This window comes from Cinclus cinclus, chromosome 17 (assembly GCF_963662255.1).
Source record: "Cinclus cinclus chromosome 17, bCinCin1.1, whole genome shotgun sequence".
Taxonomy (NCBI): Eukaryota; Metazoa; Chordata; class Aves; order Passeriformes; family Cinclidae; genus Cinclus; species Cinclus cinclus.
The window spans coordinates 2,922,977-2,943,107 of NC_085062.1; the positions used below are offsets into that span (position 1 = coordinate 2,922,977).

Sequence of the window (20,131 nt, forward strand, 5' to 3'; positions counted from 1 at the left end):
TTTTTAATTTTTTTTTTCTTTGAGGGGGGCGCTTGTTTGTCTGTTTTAATGCTGGTTTTCATTAACATCTACTCAGTTCAAATGACTGGGAAACATTTAGGGAAAAATTATGCTTTCTTCAAAGCTTCAGTCCTCTATGCCTTCAATTAGGAGTAGGCAGAGCTCTTAAGTCACACACAATTAATTTTCCCACAAATCCGAAAAAGACCAGATTCGGCAGCTTTACAGCTTTAAGAGGAGAGTTAGCACAGAAGGAGGAGGGGGAAATGATGGGAGAAAGCACGTTAAAATGCTGTACATCATCATTCTTCCAGGAACCCTGCACAGCACAAAATCAACTCCTCACTACTTTTCCTCTCTGCAAGCAACTAACTGTTGATAAAACAAGAGCCCCCAGTTGTTAGTGCATGAATACTCATTGCTCTTCTGAGACAGAGGATTTCAACTGTGCTTATTTTACGACTACAAGACAAAACACACTGAGAAATACAGGGACTGTCACAGCTACATGCTACTGGTTTTCTTAATGCCATTCCTGATACATTTTAGGTACTTCTCAGGAAAATTTAAAGGCAAGTTTCTGAGTCTAAAGAACTATTAATCCTAATTTCCCCCTAAGAGCCCAAATTGTTACCCAACTCTGTGCAATCAAGCAGTGAAAGCAATGTAGGAAACCAGTGGCCATGGTTCCCTCAATCACACATCTTTTCTTATTTATTAGACACAATTTCCCTTACTAACTGAACAACATTGAATGCAGGCTAGCAACAGCAGGAATTTCTGTGGAAAATACAGTTAACACTGGCAACACCCAGTTAAGTCAATGTGAATTTTATTACTGGCTGAAATGGGAATGAGATCAAGCTGCAAACAACACACTGCGAAGGAAACAGAAGTCACATAGAAAAAGTGAGAGAACAATTAATGAAAAGTTCCTTTCACAGCTTCCATACTTTGCAGTGCAGTAGCTTTGGATTAGGACAATGTGAACCATGCTTAAGGAAGGATTAAATGGACATTAATGAGAAAGCTCAGCATCCGGCTGTTTAACAGTGAGGTTCAAAACAAATGCTGGAGCCCAGTTCCAAGCTGGAGAATTCCTCCTGGTCACAGAGATGCTCCTTGTCTGTGCACAGTCTGTACCATCTTGTCACAAACACACTGGTCAGAGATGCCACAGGCAGTGGCGGTGTCTGAGGGCAACTTCCTCAGCCTGCCTGGCTGCTCAGCTCTGCAGTTCCCAATAAAAACCCTGCAAGGCCAGCCCAGTTCTGTGTGTTACTGCTCCAGAGATATGAGTTGGTCACCTCACACTTCTCAGGGAAACTGTGCTGCTGCTAGTGGGCCTGTAAAAATCCAGCAACTCTGTTCAGTCTGCTCCTTCAGACAGGGCTTGCATTTTTCCTCAAAACCAAAATAGCCATAAAATGACTCCCGAAAGCCAAGTTTAAGCTGAAATGTCTGTGAAAAGATGGCAGCTATAGAAAATACCAGCTATCAGCAAGGCAGGGTGCAGGCAAATCCAGCTTCATCCACAGGGCAGGGTATCTTCCTCCCTGCAACCCTCCAAAAAAGCCTCACTGATTATTTTGTGTACTGAGGTGTATCAGCACTCCAAAGCAGCTCCTCCTCTCTGCTCTGTGCTAATACACCCCCATGCTTCTCCAAGAAAAATAAACAGGATTAGAAAATATCTTAACCAGGACATTTAAAACCCACTCAGTTATCCAACTTTTATTTCACACTGTTTTTTCCTTTGTCCACAGTAGCAAGCACACGTACCCACCTCAAAGGCTACATAATCAGCTTATGTCATTCTCCCATTTTACAACAGAGGAAACAGATGCTTGGGAGAAAGCACGATTCGCTCATTGTCACACATCAAATCTAGGGAAAAACCAGGAATGAGAATCCAGGCTCTTGGATCCAGGGCTGGAGCCCCCTTCTCTGATCCACACAGCCTCAGTGAGCTGTTTAACAACTGACTCAATCACAAAGCCTAGCCTCGATGGGAGAAAATGCCAGTGATCTGGCATCAAACAGGAGAGGGTGAAAGCCGAGACACATCCCCACGCTGCCAGGACAGTGTCATTAACAGAAAGTGGTATAAATCTGCACAAAGAAAATCGTGTTTCTGTCCTTCTGTGCTGTAGCTCTGCTGAACAGGAACTAATGGCTGTAACTGGGGCAAAGCAAAAGCGTAAATATGGCCTAAAGAAAACGAGGGAGATCACGTTATGGAGGTGTGAATAATTTACTCCAAGTAATGCTCTGGTGCGAGGAGAAAAAGCTTCCAAGAGAGATTTCCACTTTTTGTCTCTTGCTCTAATCTATGGAAACAAAAGGCAGGAGAGGAGTGGAGCACCAGAGCATACTGGGGGCCTATTCCCAGGAGAAGGCAGCACACGGAGGGGGTTCAGCAATTCCGTTCTGCCAGCTGCCACCGCGTCCCTGCCACCGGCTGTCGGCAGAGGCAGCCCTGCTGTGCCAGTGCCAGCCACACCTGGGCACGGACAGGAAGGAACAACTCCCATCTAACCCCAAACAAAACACCACCAAAGCACTGCCCTGTTCTCTGCATGCCTTGCCTAACTTTCCCGTGGGCACGGGGCTTGCTGCTAACCTGGAGTGTACCAGGCTGTTCTGGAGCACCAGGGGATTACAGTGCTGGTGCACCACCGGATTAAGAGCAGGCTGCTCTCAAAACACAACTGTCTGCTACTGCTGTTAGTCTATTAAAAAAAAAAAAAACAAAAAACAGCACCAAGGGAATCAATAATGGAAGGATAACTTCAAGGTGAGGGAGATTCAATTTTGTGTTTTCAAGTGTTTTGTTGTAATGTAACATGCCATGATTTTTATTTATTCATTTCAATGAAAACACTGTCTGACAGAATTATTGTGCTGTGATCTGAGGCCCTACATAAGCATAATCTACATTTACTTTGTTGAGAAGTGCATTTTAAGCACTGTATTACCAGAGCTCCACTGACTTGGAGGTTTCTGGTTTATAAAGCCTCTCTGTGGGAAACAGCACCTGCTCAGCTCAACTGCTTCTTCTTCTGAGTCAAGGCACCAATGAGTCCCAGGTCTGAACCCCAGTTTCAGAGGAGTTACCCAGTCTGGGCTCCCACACAACTTAGTGCAAAAAGACCTTCATCCCACTCATCTCAAAGCAAACAAAACCAGCTCACATAGACCAGTCTGTGATCTAGCTCTGTGAAGAGGTGGAGCAACACAAACGTGACTACAGGACACAACATTAGAAATGTATATTTCTCTATTTTCTGTAGCAGTTCACTTCCCTGTGGTTCTGGGCAGACCACTTAACTTTCCTCACAGTTATCCACTTGTACAAGAATAATATTCACTGTTTCTTTCCTTGATGAAAAGCAACTTGCTGTATTACAGAATTTAAAAGAAAGGGATGGGGGTCAAGCATAATTATATAACCTTTCTGAACTCTTTAGAACAGTCCAGTGTGTAGTGCTCCACACCCTGACACTGTGACTTAGGAGCAGCAGTTGCTATCAGTCTGCTAAAGACAGCAATGACATTTTCATTAGCAGAAAAACCCTAAACAAACTGGAAATGTATCACTGCATGGAGCACCCCACACAGGAATCACTCCATAGACTCAGGTACCTGTCTATCATAAGTAAATCTATTCTATCCCCTGAGCTGAGGAAAAGGTGGGGGGGGAAGAGACTTGGCTCCTTCACTGTGCCAGAGGGCATATTTTCTATATCCATCAGGCTTAACATACAGTTAGAGCCATCCTGTTAAAATTTTAGCAATGGGAATCTTCAAAGCTGCAGGCTACAGAGAAAGCACATCTCTGATAGCCCAGGATCTTCTCCCAATTACTCTTTGCCAGCTCATTCTCAACACAGTATCTCACTGAAGGTCAACTGTGGTTGAAAACATCCAGTACAGACTCATTCATGATAAGAGTAAAAATAATGAAGACATATCCACCCTGAGAAACAGCGCACGTTCCAATCTAGTAGGACACCCAAATAGGCTCCCTTCTGATTTCAGCTGGCAGGACAAATGTCCCAGTTGAGAGAGACAAGGAAAAGAAAAGAGAAAAAGAGATTGTGTGCTTTTACAGCAGCCTGTGATTGCTGTCATGTCATCATTCCCCTGAGTGTTTGCCCTCCTGGGAGAGATCTGAGAAAGAACAGCCTCACACACTGCCTGGGAGGACACGGCCTGGAAATTCATTCTGGGCCTGAGGAATGGGGGAGGAAGCCACAGCCATCATCTTCCACCTCATTTAGAGCTGCACTCACGTTTTTATTTAGGGAGTGGGAAGACTCTGGTAGTTTTCAGCCTTGCCTCCACAGAGGTGGGGTTTTTTTTCCTGTCTGAAGTTTTGTGAGTGGAGACATTTAGAAAACAGAAACACCAAGAACAATAGAAATTGCTACAGCAGCATGCAAGTATCAGGACACAGGTATCACAACACAATCACACAAATAACACTTTCATGAACAGTCACTGTCTTGAAAGTCACTCTGCATTTAACAACCTTCACGTCAAAGCAAATAAACACTATGGTATAAAAACACAGTATGAGAAGTCTAAAGATATCCTTAAAATCCAACTGCTGAACTCAGTTTTCTGTGTTCTCCAACAATGTTCTTTATCAACATAGTAGGTTTTTTTTCTTTATGCAGGAGAACAGAATCACTACAAATTTTATGAAAACTACTCCCTCGTGAATCCCAGAGACTGTGAGCAGTGTCCTGCACTCTCTCTGCTCGATGTCCTCCTCTACTGATAACCACTTTGTAACTTCAGAGATCCACTACAACCACTCTACCAGAAGCTATGTAAGGAAAGAAAGCGGCACAACTGTAGGGTGAAAAATAGACAATTCCAGTACCCAAAAGGAAAGGCAGAAAGTAGACATTTAGAACAAATTATGTCAAGGAAATTATTTTTTAAAAGTAGGAGAAGCATTAGATTATTCAAGAGAAATTCCTGAAAATTAATCCAAGGATGTGAAGAGTTTTTCCTTAAACCAAGAAGGACAGAAGGCAATTAAATGTACTGAGGGGTTTGAGAAGTTAAGTACTTTGCTTCATTACTCTTTAAGGAGAATAATGGGAAATTCTTTGTCAAGGGATACTTCCTCATGGGAAATCAAGAAATTGCTTGAAGATAGAGAAGTCCCTAAGAAGAGAAAAATTAAGGACCTTCTCAGCTCTGAAGAAAAGCTTAAAAACAAAGAGGTAAGGTTTGGAACACCGATGTCTTTAGGATATCCCATCCCTCAGCAAGCAAACAACATCAAGGTACAGACTTCACAGAACAAACCAGTTTAACTCAAAGATTACAGTTCACAGAGTTTCAAGTCAAGAGGCTGCACACAGACCAGTTAAAAGAAAAGCAAAGCAAGTACTGGAAACAGTATTACTGACACAGAACAAAGCAATGCAGCTTTGTAAAGTTAAATAATGTACCTTTACTCCTTTGAATTTGGCAAATGCCAAGTGAAAGATCCAGCAGTAGGGCATATCTGGTCTTTTGAACCACAATCCCCACTAAAATAATTATTTTAAGGTTAAGTTTCTGACAAGAAATAAAAACAAATGAACCCCAAGTTTCTGACAAAACAAAAGTATACATCTCTGCCACCAACTGAAGCCACCACAGGTCACAAGACCCTGACCAAGTCACCACTAAACCCTTTTCCAAGTAGCCAGGCTTCTTTTCCTGAAGCCTTTGCAGCTGGCATTCTTTGGTCATGCAAAACAATCCTGTTCCCTCAAGACAGTGGATATCTGTAGCTCCCTGTGAGCTTTTATATGACTGGAATATCTCACAGCTAAGTGAACTGAGGCACATTTCGTGGGGATTTTAGGGATCACCAAACTATTATCAGTAATTATGGAGCTGGGCTGGAATTCACACTGGTGATTTAGCTGGAAAAGGTCCCACCTCAATATCCTGAACCGTCCACTCTCCACATCTAATTTATTCTGAAATTACACATTGCTGGTCTGGCACCTCTGCCCTGCCTGCAGAACCAGTCTCTTTCCATGCCAGTGGTTTAGACAAGAGGAGATTGTTCCTTATTTTCCAAAGAATGCAGTTATCAGTTTTGTCACTGCTTTCTGAAGAGCTGATCCAAAGGGCTAATTCATCCTTTCCTCCTCTAGGATGATCTTCTGAGAAAAATTCCTCTGGACACAGAATTTCTGCTTAACTAACCTTTCTGACCAGGGCCTCAGATCTAAAATGTGAAGAACCCAAATGCCCAGTGACCCCAGGAATTCCCCCTGACCTATCTACACAGATTATTAGCTCCCTTAAATTATCCTTGGTCAGTAAAACTCACTGGAGAGTGACAACTTCTTCAATGCCTTCTGCTAAGAATTTTGCTCATAGGTGAACATTTCCCTCCTCTGTCCAGTGCCTGGGGCAGTGCCAGCCATGCCAGAGTGGCACCTCAGGGAGCAGGAGGTACAGAAATACTTTATCCTCCTTCACATTTAACACACATCAGTTAAGATTTAGCTAGTGTTTGTGCTATTTTCAGCTATTTTGTACTTAAAAGCAGAGGGAACATGGCCCACCATCTTGTTCCATCAAAAGGAGGATAAAGAGAGCAGTTCAGCACAGCAACGATTGGATTGTCACACACTGATGCAAAGCTCACACCAGTGCCAAGGCAGTGCCTCAGGCACATCTGTCTCTCTCTCCTGTGGTCCATTTTCAGCTCTTGTAAAGCTTTCTTTGACCTCCCTGTACCTGGATTACAGATCATGGAGACTTATGTAGGTGTCTTCTTGGGTTTGTTTTTCTGCAGAACTAGAACTCAAAGTCACCAGAGAATTACAGGAGAATTTAAGGAAAAGAGAATAGTGAAGGTTTAGTGACCACAATGTGTTGTGTAGCAGAGCTGCTCTGAAAAAGGCAAAATATCCACCCCACCAGAGCACATTTGCAATACACACATTTCTGGCTATGGAGATACTCTGCTGAACATGTCAGTAAATCCTCAACTGTTTGGCAGATCATCCCAACACAAGCATTACTGAAACCAAGGAACGAACACATCCAAAAATTGTTTTTCTGGGATCCACTTGCTAAGGGAACGTTCAACAAATATACTTCAAAGTAGGTTGGTACTTCATGGAAACACTTAAGAATCAAAAATCTTCCCCACCCCAAAATAAAGAAACAGTTCAATAGAATTTCTCCAGTTCTCCAGTTCAATTTATAATCTGCTTTACAGAAACCAAAGCAGCAGCTAGCCTGAGGTGCCAGCATCAGTTCTGAATCTGCACTCAAAGGATTCACTCACCAATTAACATTGATTCTTTCTGGTACTCTTTGCTGAGGTGGCAGCGCTGGGTCACACAGGACACGTATCTCTCCAGGACATACCAGCACATTTCATAGTAGAAAGGATACCGGAATTTGGCGTGCACCTGGAAGCAAGATCACACTGTCAGTCCATGGGGAAGGGAGAGAAGTTTGCAGCACAAGGGCCAGTCATCATTCCCATCGTGTTATCAAGAGCACAAACAGTGTGAGGAGGGGGAGGGGAGAGGGTGGGAGCAGGGAGCTGAATGCCTCCAGCATACGGAATGAGGAGCCAGCCTGCCTGCCACGACAGCATCATTTCTTGGTTCACTAATTTGTATCCTCTTGGGGTGGTGGGAGAGGAGAGGGTTTGTGTTCTTGTGAAATCATGAAACTGATGGATGGCCCCTACAGAATTATTTACCTGCTGTATAAACATAGGGTGGTCACATACAGATGTTAGTCACTAAAACTTAAAATAAAGGTGTGGATTTTCATCTCCTAAACACTATCACAGGATTTTTATCAAAATGGCAACATTACCTAAAATGAGTCAAGCAGGAAATTCATCTTTTTCATTTGTGGTTGTCTCAACAATTTGATGAAAGAAATGAACACACGAATTCTTGATAACTACACATTAAAGTAAAAATCCCTTATGTGCTTTACCTTTTGGTAGCAAGTTAGCTTTTGCCACAAACAGAGTAAGAATAGAAGAGCAGGATTTTGACAAAAGATCCTGTCAAGCTGTGTACTTTTTCTTACATCTCAAACCTGTTGTTCTCACACAAAAAGCTGAATTCTCCAACACTAGTTATTTGTGAGAGTATTTCAGATACAAAAGAAAACAAAGAGGGTTTCCTTCCTTTCCAACATAGTTTTCTATCTGTAGAAGGTCACTGTACCACAGAAGGATCTGGGAAGCTCCTAAAATGCAGGAAGATAAGTGTATTTGTAGTGATTTGTTAAAAATGGATGCCATGCATCTTGCATGCACTTGTACTTACACTGTACACCTCTTTCTCCTGGTGGCACAGAAATCTGCATTTTGCAGACACACATGCATGCACTGCACTGGGATGACAGGAGCTGTTTTAAAACATTCTCTACATATTCACTGCTCCCTAAGCCCAGAGGTGGACACCCACCTTTAGTGAAAAGCTGGACTACACCAGAAAGGAGCATTATGTCAAAATTATCTCACCACTAGAGATCAGCCAAAAGCCCAAAGTCTAAACAGAACCACTAACCCAGCACCTGCAAACTCAGACTCAGCTCTGCAAAGCAGGCACTGTCCAAACACCTGCATGGTGATCAAAGCATCCACTTGAGCAGATCAGTGACTTACTGGAATGCCCAGATTTCAAAACTGTCCCCAAGGTGGACAGCCAAAGAACTTGCCTCTGTTCCCAGGGCACAGGAAATGCAAACACTCTTAGCAGTAAAACAAAATGTAACAAGAGGGAAAAGATACTAAATTGTCACACTAGATGTATCACAGTGTAGAATTAAATAGTCCATGGCAATTCCCAGAAGTTAAAATCCCTTAAATTCAACACAAATACATCTGGCAAATCTGAACTGCTTGTTGCCACAGGTCATGCATCCAGCACTGCTGCACCTTTCCAAATGTTTCCCTGTGTGGTTTGTTACAAAGCACACATACCAAAAAAAGAAGGGAAAAAAGAAAAGGAAAAAAAAAAAACAACAACCAGCCAAACAACAACCCCCTAAGTGTGAGAACATTTAACACCAGGGCCTTTTTGCATTGAAGAAAATTTTTCCTTTAGCTTAGTTATTTGTCACAGAGAAGAGATCAAGTCACTTATGACTATTAGGGAACACAGGGGAAATTATCCATGCTAAAATATATGCTAATAAAGGAACTCAAATTTTTCCAAGAGAGCACTGCAGGAAACAAAATTTGCAAAGAATTGACTTACAAACAGGAAGCCGCCTTCCACCCCTCAGCCTTCAAAAGGTTTTCAGCCACATGCCTGGGAATATTAAAGACATCATTGCTCAACATTTGTTGACAGATTCTGAGCTTCACCAAATTTAGTTGTTACCAATGTTAATTCAATGTGAAAGACAAGGCAGTAATGCATGCAGTGCTCCCATTATGTATATCAATCTTTAATATTCAATTTGAGTTCCTAATTGCCTCGCTATCAATGTTCCAACCCACAGCAAATCCCTCCATGCCTCTGTAATCCACTGTTTGCCCAAGAAGGCTTTGCTTTTACAAACCTTCAGAAGGAAGAGCTCTCTCTACCATCTGTAGACAGAGATACTGTGCAGAGAACTACAGGGCCTTCTGCCAGTAAAGAGACTTGAACAATGCTTTAAAAACTTTTAAAGTTTGCCTTATGGAAAAGTAGAGAGGAATATGCTCTTTATGATATCCCTGAACATTTATTAATTATAACGGATGTGAACTGCATTATGTGCTTGTCCATACTCTTTCTATTGTACACTCATAGGCAAATGAGCTCTTATGGACAGGGGAGGAGGAATAAGAGAAAGAAGGAAAAAAATTAAAAATGTTCTGTGATGAATTTGAAGTGTAATATCTGATACAGACACTGCCAGAGGACTAAATTCCCCACCAGCAGGGAAATAGACTGGATCATCTAATAGGCATTTCCAGTTCTAACTTCTGTGATTAATAATTTACCATCCACTGAAAAAAAATTAATTATTCCTGTACAGCAAGAAAAAAATCCTCCCTGGAATATGATCCATTTCTTCAGTTCAAAGTGAAATTATTTTAGAGATTATATACCCCTCCAAAAACAAAACAAAAACCCTAAGCAAGTAAGACACGTTTTCCTGAAAAAAGTAATAATCTCTTCCACAATGCCCATTAAAATCATAACAAACTCCACTTGTGTTTAATCAATCTAATCACAATATTGAAAAGCAATTTATGATTATTTAGAAAATAATTAATCTAGCCACTTAATACGTTATCTTACATTCCAGAAAACCAAGTGAATAGCAAACACCATCATCTGTGAGTGACCACCTTACGTATATATTCAGAGTGCCCTTGTTCCCACCATGTTCCAGTATTTTAAAGCACTTAAATTTAGATGAGCTGGAGGTAAGTTTGGCACATTCTTCCTGTTCAATACTAGAGAGCTGTATCACCCCTATGCCAAATGATGAATCCCTGCATGGCATCCTGCTCTGCAGTTCCTCAAGCTGGGCTTGCAGAGAGCTAAACAGCTTGGCCTGCTTGACTGGCTGTTAATTGGCCTCCAGGAAAGCCAGGCTGCAAAATGAGAGTCTCTACAAACTGTAAGGCTCGAGAATATTTGTTTACCTCAATTGCACATTAGGAGCTGTTTCCAACAATAGACATGTTTTTTATTACTCCTTAAAACTATTTTTAAATGGCTACAACCCTCTTAAAAAGTCTCCCAGGGGTATGAGGAATTAAGCTAGAACAAGCATGACAAGTATATAAACCAGGCAATTTTATCAGGCTGTAAATCAGCATTACCATTTCAACCCTGTATTTATTCTTGTCTGAGCTAAGACAATAACAACTACACCTAGCATAAAAATGACTTTGAATATCAGCAATCAAAGATGATTAAACATTACATAGCAGGTTTAAACACAGTGAAACCTCCATAAAATTGCTCTGTGCAAAATGAAGACAAGAAGCACACCTGTATTACACTTTGATATGAGTGTGGCAAATTACTTTGTCAATCACATCATGTAATTTGCTTCTGTGCCATACACAATGGAAAGATCAATACTGATGAGAAACTCATTTGCAGTATGCTCACACTGGCAAATTTGGGTGAACTACGCACACCGTACTGAGTCTGCCAGACCAGCCAGGCTATGAATGGAATTATGTCAACAAAGAAATGACAAAATTTGATTGACAAAGCAAATAATGTAGTACACACCAGAATCATGTTTTGAAATCACTTCCCCCTTCAAGATTCCTGCATGATATTTTAGTTTGGGGGGAGAGGGGGAAAGAGTGTTATTATTTCTAAATCACAGTATTGATTTTCCTGCCTTTTATCAAACTTCTGTATGCTTTAGCTGCACAGTTTCCAATTTGTTTCTGTCCAGAAATTCTTGCTATTCTTCAACTGTTCGCACAGTTCTGATTTTATACATCTGCCCACGAGCACAAGTTTGCGAGCACAGGTACAGCCTGTGTGTAACACATTGCCAGCACACAGCACCATCCAAGTGCTGAAATTGCTTCTGTGAAGTCATGGATATTCTGGGCTGTTGGCTTTCATTGGTCTTTTTTTAAGCACTCCAGTATTTTTGCAAAGAAAATAATAAAGAACTACACAGACTTCAGAGAAAATTGAAACAAAAAATTACAAGAACAAAGGTATGATTTGGGATTTCCAACTGTTACAGTATCCCTTTCCCAATTAATGGTGACAGGACATTTTTCAAGAGGCAGATACCCAAACCCCAGAACCTCCTCACAGGACCAGGGTGCCAGTAAATTTTAAAAGGCATTACTGGCTGTGTAACTGGCTGGTTAGTTCCTAGAAGTTACCAAAATATTTGACTGTTATAAGGAGTTTTGCCTGCTCGCATAAAAAGCTTAGAAAATCAAAACTGCATCCAACTTCCCAAAGAGAAAAGGCCTGACACGAAACACAGCTGAGCAGCTACAACCAAGGTGTGTGATCTTGAGTAGCTCCAGTCCTGTGTGAACAAAATGTCAGTTTTTATGAACTGCCCATCTTCCCCAAAGACTTCAGTTGAAATCACTCTTTTCTGGCATTGATCCTCCCTCCCAGTCTCCCCTTCTCCATTCTCCATGTGAGCTGCCTGTGCAAACATCCTTCCCAGCAACAACACACCACCCCATGCACCCCTGCAGTGTACTGCATGCATTGCTGGTTCTTATTTACAGTCACTCTGGAAAGCTTCCTGTGCCCAGCACCTCTGCCAGCTCCTGGTGAGCCCCTTCCTGCTTCTGTCACCTTAACTTTCCTGTCCAAATCCCTCTGCACCTTCTCATGACACTTGACACTCTCACCTGTTCAAAGCTAGGCTGAATCCACTCTGGTCTCTACCTCTACTTCTTCTCTCTGCCACACTCCTCTGCTCTAATTCCCCCTAAATTTCAGCTTTTCTCTTATCTCTCTTCCACTAAGAATTCATTTTTCTGCTTCTCTTCATTAAAGTCACTCCAGGAAACCGACTGCTCCCACCACTGTTTGGCAATGTGAAGAGTGCCAGGCCTTGTACCCACTGGGAAGCCAGTGAGGCTGGAGGGAAGGACACCTCACTTCCACTGAGTCAGAGATGTACTTCATAACAATTTGTATTTGCTTCAGGCCTATACACTCTCACTGCAAAGAAAGCAATTTGGGGTAAAAGCCAACTTGGAGCAAGATTTGTGCCCTCTTGTCGGGGTGAACAACAGTGAAATGCACTGATGTCAACAACACACAATTTCAAGACCTTTTAGTGAAGAAGAATTGCAACTCCCTGCTATTTTGCCAGCCCAAATCTCCATTAACACCAGAGCTGGCACCTTTGACAGTGGCTTGTCAGCACTGTCTCAGAGTGAGGCCTCCAAAATAGTCCCCATCTGGATTGCACATCCCTCTGGTCCATTTTTATATCAGAATGCCACAACAGCCTTGCACAGGTTATTGACTAAAATGGAGTCACTTCCTTCAGATCCTGCTGCTTTTTGAAATTCAAAGTATATGATGACTAGATGCCCTGTTTATTAACCAAAGATGAAATTGTCATTCCCAACAAAGAGGTGACACAGTAACCTCCCTCAGCCTTTCCCTCAGGTAGGTCCTACAGCCAGGTGAATAGTACAATGTTCAGATCAATGTCCCACCCCAGATTCTCCATTCCAAGAAATTCTTGCATGGTATCAAGTCACTGTAGTGACTGCCAATTACAGAAGATGCCATTTCATCACTTCTGCACAGCTTTATCAATTCAGCTGTGGGCAGCAGAATCAGCCTAGCTCCATCAATTCTCCAGGATCAGGCATCCACCCCAGGTGTGCATAGAGAGGTGGTAAGCAGAGGGTTACCAGAAATACTGGCACAAAGGTCTGCAAAGTGCAATATGTTTTTGTGCAAAAGGGAAAGTGTTTTATGAAAGTTTAACAGGCAGACAAAAGACACGGAACACATCTGTGGGAAGCACATGAGTAAATCCCACTAAAAATAACCAACATTTGAAAGTCTCATTACTTCATGTTTACCTCTTGTTTCAACGACTCTGACACAGAGATCCCGTCAGTTGCTGTGTCAGAAGGGAGTATGAGGGAGAGACTATGAGAGATCATAGTCACAAAGAACTGCTCAGTTAAAAAGAGAATCAAGTATCCTTACCCTTGTTCTGTCCTCAATTTCATAGATGCGAAGCTGCATGGGAACATTAAAGCTATGCAGGATATTTCCACCAAACACCAGAGAATCTACTGGAGTATAAACCGCGTGTATCCACCCTAGAGAGGGAAAGCAAAGAACTGAGAATGCCTCGTGCTATGGAACATTACAGAGCAATTAATAATCATATTTTAACAACCCCCTGAGTCCCAGTGTGCTGGGGATGAGAGGTTAAAGCAGTGAAAGGTTAAATGGGATGCTGACAGCCACACTTCAGGACTAGTCATAGCAGAAGGGCACCTTGTGACGTGCAGTCTTACAACCCTCTGTAAATCAGTTCTTCTATTTATTCACCCAACACTTACAGTGTTTACTGAGCACACCCAAGTTTATGACTCAACCATGTCCATGACTAAGAATTCAATTCAGTCTGTACCATACACATGGCTCTCAGACTGGCACCATGGCTGCAAACCATGACAGCAGTGATGGTGGGCCGAGGGTTGTGGAACTGGACTGAGGCACACCAAACTTCCAACACGCCTTCAGACGAAAAAGATTTCAAATTATCACCAGCCCTCCTTCAGAGGTGAAAGTTTCATCACCTACGATCAACTTCCTGAAGTACCCGAGAAATTGTTTTACTGCAAGCCTCAAGTTAAGGGATTTAACATTCTGGTACTGGAGCTGATGAGACTGTTCTGATCCAATCCATCAAAGGACTGAATTCATTTCACAGGCTCCAAAGAATCTTCTGTCACAATGAAAATCCAGGCACAGAAATTCAGGCAGCCACACACCAGCTCCGCATTGTTTGCTTGGTCTGTCAGGAGCTGAAGCTCTGGCTATGTGAGACTGTAGCCTCTGATCTCTGCAGTGAAAAAGGAATTGATCCTGCTAATGATCTGGGACCCACAGAGACCTGACACTATTTTTCCTCTTCTTTTTTAATGAAAAGCATTACAATTTATAAACCAGCAGACAGCAAAGCAACATGGGGGGCAGTCAATTTTCTCCTGACTGTGCAGTACTTTCCATTAAAGCTGTGGCAGCTTTCCCTCACTTCCAGATCAGTGAGGGAGCAGGAAAATGCCGTTCAGCCTAGAGGGTTTTCCAGCCAGCAGCCACAAAAGTGCTCCTCCACAATTTTTCAACATAAAGGCCTGCAAAGCTCTATCTGGTAAGTCCTTGAGCCACAGCAGATGGCAGGACTGGGGCTTTCATTTAAGGGCATGTTGGTAGGAGAGTGATAGGAAGGAAAATAAATCAGCACTAGAATTTTCTCCCTGGAAACACAAGCCCATCACTTTGAATACGTTTTTCTGAATTTTAGAGTCACAGAATGGTTCTCTGGTCAGTATAATTTCAGTTACAGTGATCCAGCCTGTTTATTACTTCCAAATCAAGAACAATCAACTAGAGAGGAATTTATTTTTTTTCATGTAAGGGTAGGGTGGCAACTACACACATCAACACTATAAAATCCTTCACAGCTGAAGTAGTTCAGCACCTCACACTAAATACATCAGTCTGTACTAAGAGCAAACTACTAGAAAAATAAATGATCCTCATCCTAGTCTTTGGGAAGGAAAACAGATCCAAGGTCAAGGAAGTTGGGGCCACTGCTTCCACTAGGTAAACAAAGATTTCTGTGGCTGGGGGAAAGAATGGAAACCATGCACTGAGGCAAATCTGGGTCCCCAAAGCAAACTTACTGGGTGGGTGCTGAAACACAGGGTTGGTTTGCGTGACAATCCACCTTAATTGTCAGGTTTAGAGATGAACAAACTGAAACTTGAATAAGTGAAATGACTTTCATGGCCCCGCAACTGAGTGGGGCAGAAGAGCTCAGAACCAGGCAGTTACCAGCAGAACTCTGAGGAGTCCCCAGCACCACTTCCCACAGAAGTTCTCTCAGCACAGGTGTCAGTGTCCAACCTTAGTGGAGCTGTTATTTTAGTTCAACATCATTCAGAGTACAATTTGTTATCAAATATTTACAACTTAATTAAAAGGAGTAACTGAGCTGATTCTTGTCCTATTTGAAAGGTTGAAAGGAGATAACCCTTCATTTCTTAATCAATAAAATTAAATCCAATCAATGCAGTTATTCTTTGAGTGGGTGATTCTACTGAAACCACAAAGTAGCCTTCTCCTACAAATTGTATTTCTTCAGTGACCATTTCACACTGGAGTGATTTCATTGTTTCCTGATCTTTGGGTCTTCCCTGACTTCTCAACTCTACGAGATGCCAAAGGTTTTTGTGTTAATAACTGCCAGACTTTCTTGGTAGCTGTCCCAATATTTTTGGGAGAAATGTAGAAGGATCTATCACTGGCTTGAGCCAATGCAACACAAATGGTGTTCCAGACATGATAAACCCTCAACAGAAAGAATAATGAATACAAACATAGTTCAAACATCTATTCTTGCTGAGCTGGTACAGTGCAAACTGAAAATCTTCTGTAAAGTATCTGAAACAACCTCTGATTCTGTGGAGAAGGTCTCTTAATTCCCTACTTGCATTTATAATCCAGGACTAAACATCTTAAAAGCAATTAATACCTTCAGCTCCCAGCTGCTGAATTAACTGAACACTAGGTCCATCAAGATGCAAGTATTTCTAATAACAAGACTTAAAAAATTGCCGTTTATGACACAGGTGTCAGTAGCAAAACCCCTCAGTAACACAGCACTAAAATCCATCAGGATTGGGAAAACAAAAATAAATCAGAGACCAAGAAACCAAGTCATCAGCTATAAAGTCCTGGGAAGTCAAATCCCTATCCCTGCCAAGGCAGGGATGATTTCCAGGCATAGCTCTGAGATAGGTACAGATGATGCCTGTGGGTACCATCCCCTCGCTGTTCAGGTGCTGAGCTGGGCACACAGCTCAGTCCTGGGGAATCCCAGATTCCCTGCATGTGCTCTCAGAGACAGCATCAGCTCAGCTCCTCTGCAGGACACAGCCCTGTCAGAGGAGTCACCTGCACATAAAATAGATTTTGGCCACTCAGCTGTGCAGCATTTCAGTCACACTGCATCCCAAAATAGCTTCCACTTGCCTGAGGAATGTATGTGCATAATTGAAACTGCAGAGACACGAGCACCAAGAGGTGGATTCCAGGGACACAGGACAGAACAGGCAAGGTTAGACAAAAAAGATGGAAAAACTGACAAGGTACAAAATCCCAGCAAGATTGGCACAGGTGTTACAGAGGAAAAAAAAAAAAAACAAAAAAAACATGAAATCTCTTGTTATAATATTAAACAGACTGTGTATGGAGAAAAACTGGAGGTCAGCACCAGAAAAGTAGAAGTACGAGGAAAGAGAGATGAGCAGAAAACAGGAAACAGTTTCCATCAGGGTAATATATTGTGGAAATGAGCTCTGAGAAAAGAGAAGCTTGGATGGCACATTCAATCCATTCCCACAGCTTAGCTACAGCACGACTCAGAAATAAACTGAGGAGGATGAATGTTCATTGTGACCATTTGCAAACAAAAACACCCATCTTGTCAGCTCCCCAATTACCACCGTTTTTAAAGGGGAAGACAAAGCTCCAGAACAGGAGAGGAGGTGCTGCATGTATGGTTAAGACAAGAGGACAGCCAAGAGATTTGTTTTCATGTCATCCACCACACTCCTGCCTCACCTTCACCTGCACTGTTAGGTTTTGCTGATGAATTGAAGGTCTGTTGACATTTTAGATCATGTCACCTGTGCTGAACAGCCTGTGCTGTATGTCTGTCATGTCTGTTCCTGTGTGTCTGACTTCCAGCTCTCACAGCACAAACTTGCTACACAGCCTCCAATAGTGACACCTCTGGAGTGAGTTCCTCAGTGCTCTCCCCAGTGACTGTTCTGTGCTGCTCACACAAGCCCTGCTACTCCTGCACAACCCTCATGTTTCATGGCTTCCTGCGAGAAAGGAGATAACATCTCACCTCTCAAAAGCAGAAAAATGCCAACAATTTAATTTTATCCTTAATGCTAAAAAGAGCACTGAAATAATAACAGAACGACAGGAATAAGGACTGAAAAAGTCAAAGGTCAGTGGAACAAGAAATCGTTAATTTTTGTCTGAAAGTAACAAACAAAAGCACCTGTTAAATAATCTGCAAAGCTACAATTAAATCCTACAGATGAGAGGAGGACATTGACTGTGTGGCTTTGAGGAGCAGTCATGACCTAGGAAAATTCATCCCCATGGGTGACCACTTCCCAAACAGGCTGTGCCAGCAGCAGTGATGACCTGAAGGTGGAACCAGCCCAGCCTCCGGGGCACAGCCACTGCCCAGTCCTGCCCAGGACAGGCTCAGCCACGTGGGATGAATGGATTTGGGAATACAGACACTGCACAGTCACTGCTCACAGCCTCAGTCAAGCCTCATATCAAGCCTCAATAAGAAGACCATCCACTTATGTTTTTTCTGAAGTTGATGGTTTTTATTTCAGCTCCTGGCGATCAATAAGTGCTTTTTCCTTCCCAAAACAATCCTAGTGTATGAAGCCAAGCCAACACTGAGCAGGAATTCTATTCAGGAGACTCAGAAATGCTCTCAGCTGATTTACAGTTATGAATTATTCCACCATCATAAGATACACTTGAATATTTAGATGTTATCATCTCTAGTAAATCAAGAAGGTAAAATTAACAGTAACAAACGTTTTTTCTAAACAGTTAAAAGAAAGATATGATCTCATTATCTTTTGAATTTTATAAAACAAGTATTATTAAACATTGCAAACTTGTTAGAAGATTTCAGTGGGCTGCAAATTCCTACTCAAGGATGCAATCATCCATCTGAGAATAAGGAAAAAGAATATTAACTTATAAAGCTATGGGGCAAACAGCCTACAAGCTCCAAGCCAAAACCATGGTGCATCTGTTTCCATTAGTAACTGAACTGATATTTTGCCTTGTGATATTGAAGTCGCCACACATTTTCCTGCAATTCTACAGCAACTTGGGGTGAAAAAGATGAAGTGTGTGTCTCAAAAATAAGAAGTGACTAAAGAGATAACCTGAGAGTGGGCACTGCAAGCAAATCTCAGAAGAAAAATGACTGCATCATAACAGTGCCCACAACCAAATCTATCAAGGAAACATCATGTTTACATTTTAAAGTTAAATACTTGCTAATTCTGCCCCAGTAGTACAAGTAATACAGCAACTCTCAATCTTAAATGTTTTTTAAGAATGAGGCAGACCTTGGTATTAGGTACAGAACGAAAAATCCAACATCATGCTGTCACCTTCCATCTGAAAGCAGACACTCAAGGCAAAAAGCCTCTCCTCTGATCCTCTCCACCAATCTTCTGAGGTTCCAGGCATAGAGATTCCACTAATGTCAGTGGAAGCTCACAGAATGGGAAAAGCTAAACAGCAACCAAAAATAGCCAGGCAGCTCTGCAGCCCTAGCACAACACCCTGCAAAAAATGCACCAGCCAGATTTTAATAGCCTGTCATTCTCCCTGCTGTAAGGGCTATGTGCCACCTTCTGGCCCCACCACACAATAATCCATCAAACTCTCACTGGCACAGCAGAGGTGACCTAGGACCACACACTCCTAATAGGCAAAATCGCACTGATAACCACCGAGACAGCATCTCAAACACTTTGAATCCCTGCAAATAGCTGCCTGCAGTCCACACAGAACATCCCTTTCTGTCCACTCTCCTTCCCAAAAACATCCATCTGAGAAAGGTCATTATTTCTGCATTTGACTGGAGACAAGAACTCTGGAGCACCCTCAGGTTACCACAATAATTAAGAAAGACTCTTAACATCCTGTTTCCATGCCAAAGGCCCTGAAGTGCAGTGCAGAGAACATAAGAAAAATAAAGTAAAACAAACAGCTTACTCCTCAGTGGAACACTGCCAGCTCCCAGGTGAAACACAACTGCTATAAAATTGCATGCAGCAACACGAGAAGTTTGAAGAAGAAACAGAAAGGAACATCATCCAGTTGACATCATGTTACCCTGTCTGGATTTTGATTGAATTTTGAATGTTGAATAAGTAAGCACTACAGAAGTCTTCTGCAATAACTAATGGCAGCCCAGCATGTCACCCCTTCCATGGACACACATTAGAACGACAGATTTGAAAATCCTACAGTAAGATCAGAAGACCCAAGCCAAGCCCACAGCTGCTCATGAACCCAATACCTCTGACCACCGACAGAGGCTCAGAAAAAGGCTGTAAGAAAGAGAGGATGACAGAGCAGCATCAGCCATCTCCTCCCAAAGGAATCAAAACCAGGATGTTTGCAAATGTTCTGAGACCAATCACACTGCAAACCCTGGAATCAGCTTGTATTCACAGCAAGAGGGGCAACCACCTCGGAGGTCAGCAAAACTGTTCTTCACCAAAAAAGAAGAAAATCCACGTTTATCCATATTTTGGCAATATCAGTGACAATCCAGAACTGGCTGGAGT

The 20,131-nt window shown here is 42.3% G+C and overlaps 1 protein-coding gene across 1 annotated transcript in view; it reads right to left on the reverse strand.

The window, feature by feature from the left end:
* Window positions 1–20,131, reverse strand: part of KDM2B (lysine demethylase 2B) — a 105,199-nt gene that overhangs the window by 45,151 nt on the left and 39,917 nt on the right. The window contains exons 9-10 of the mRNA XM_062504372.1: window positions 13,686–13,801; window positions 7,319–7,445 (exon numbers count right to left, since the gene is read on the reverse strand). Of these exons, the coding sequence (XP_062360356.1) occupies window positions 7,319–7,445; window positions 13,686–13,801 (243 nt within the window). The remainder of the gene's footprint in view (window positions 1–7,318; window positions 7,446–13,685; window positions 13,802–20,131) is intronic.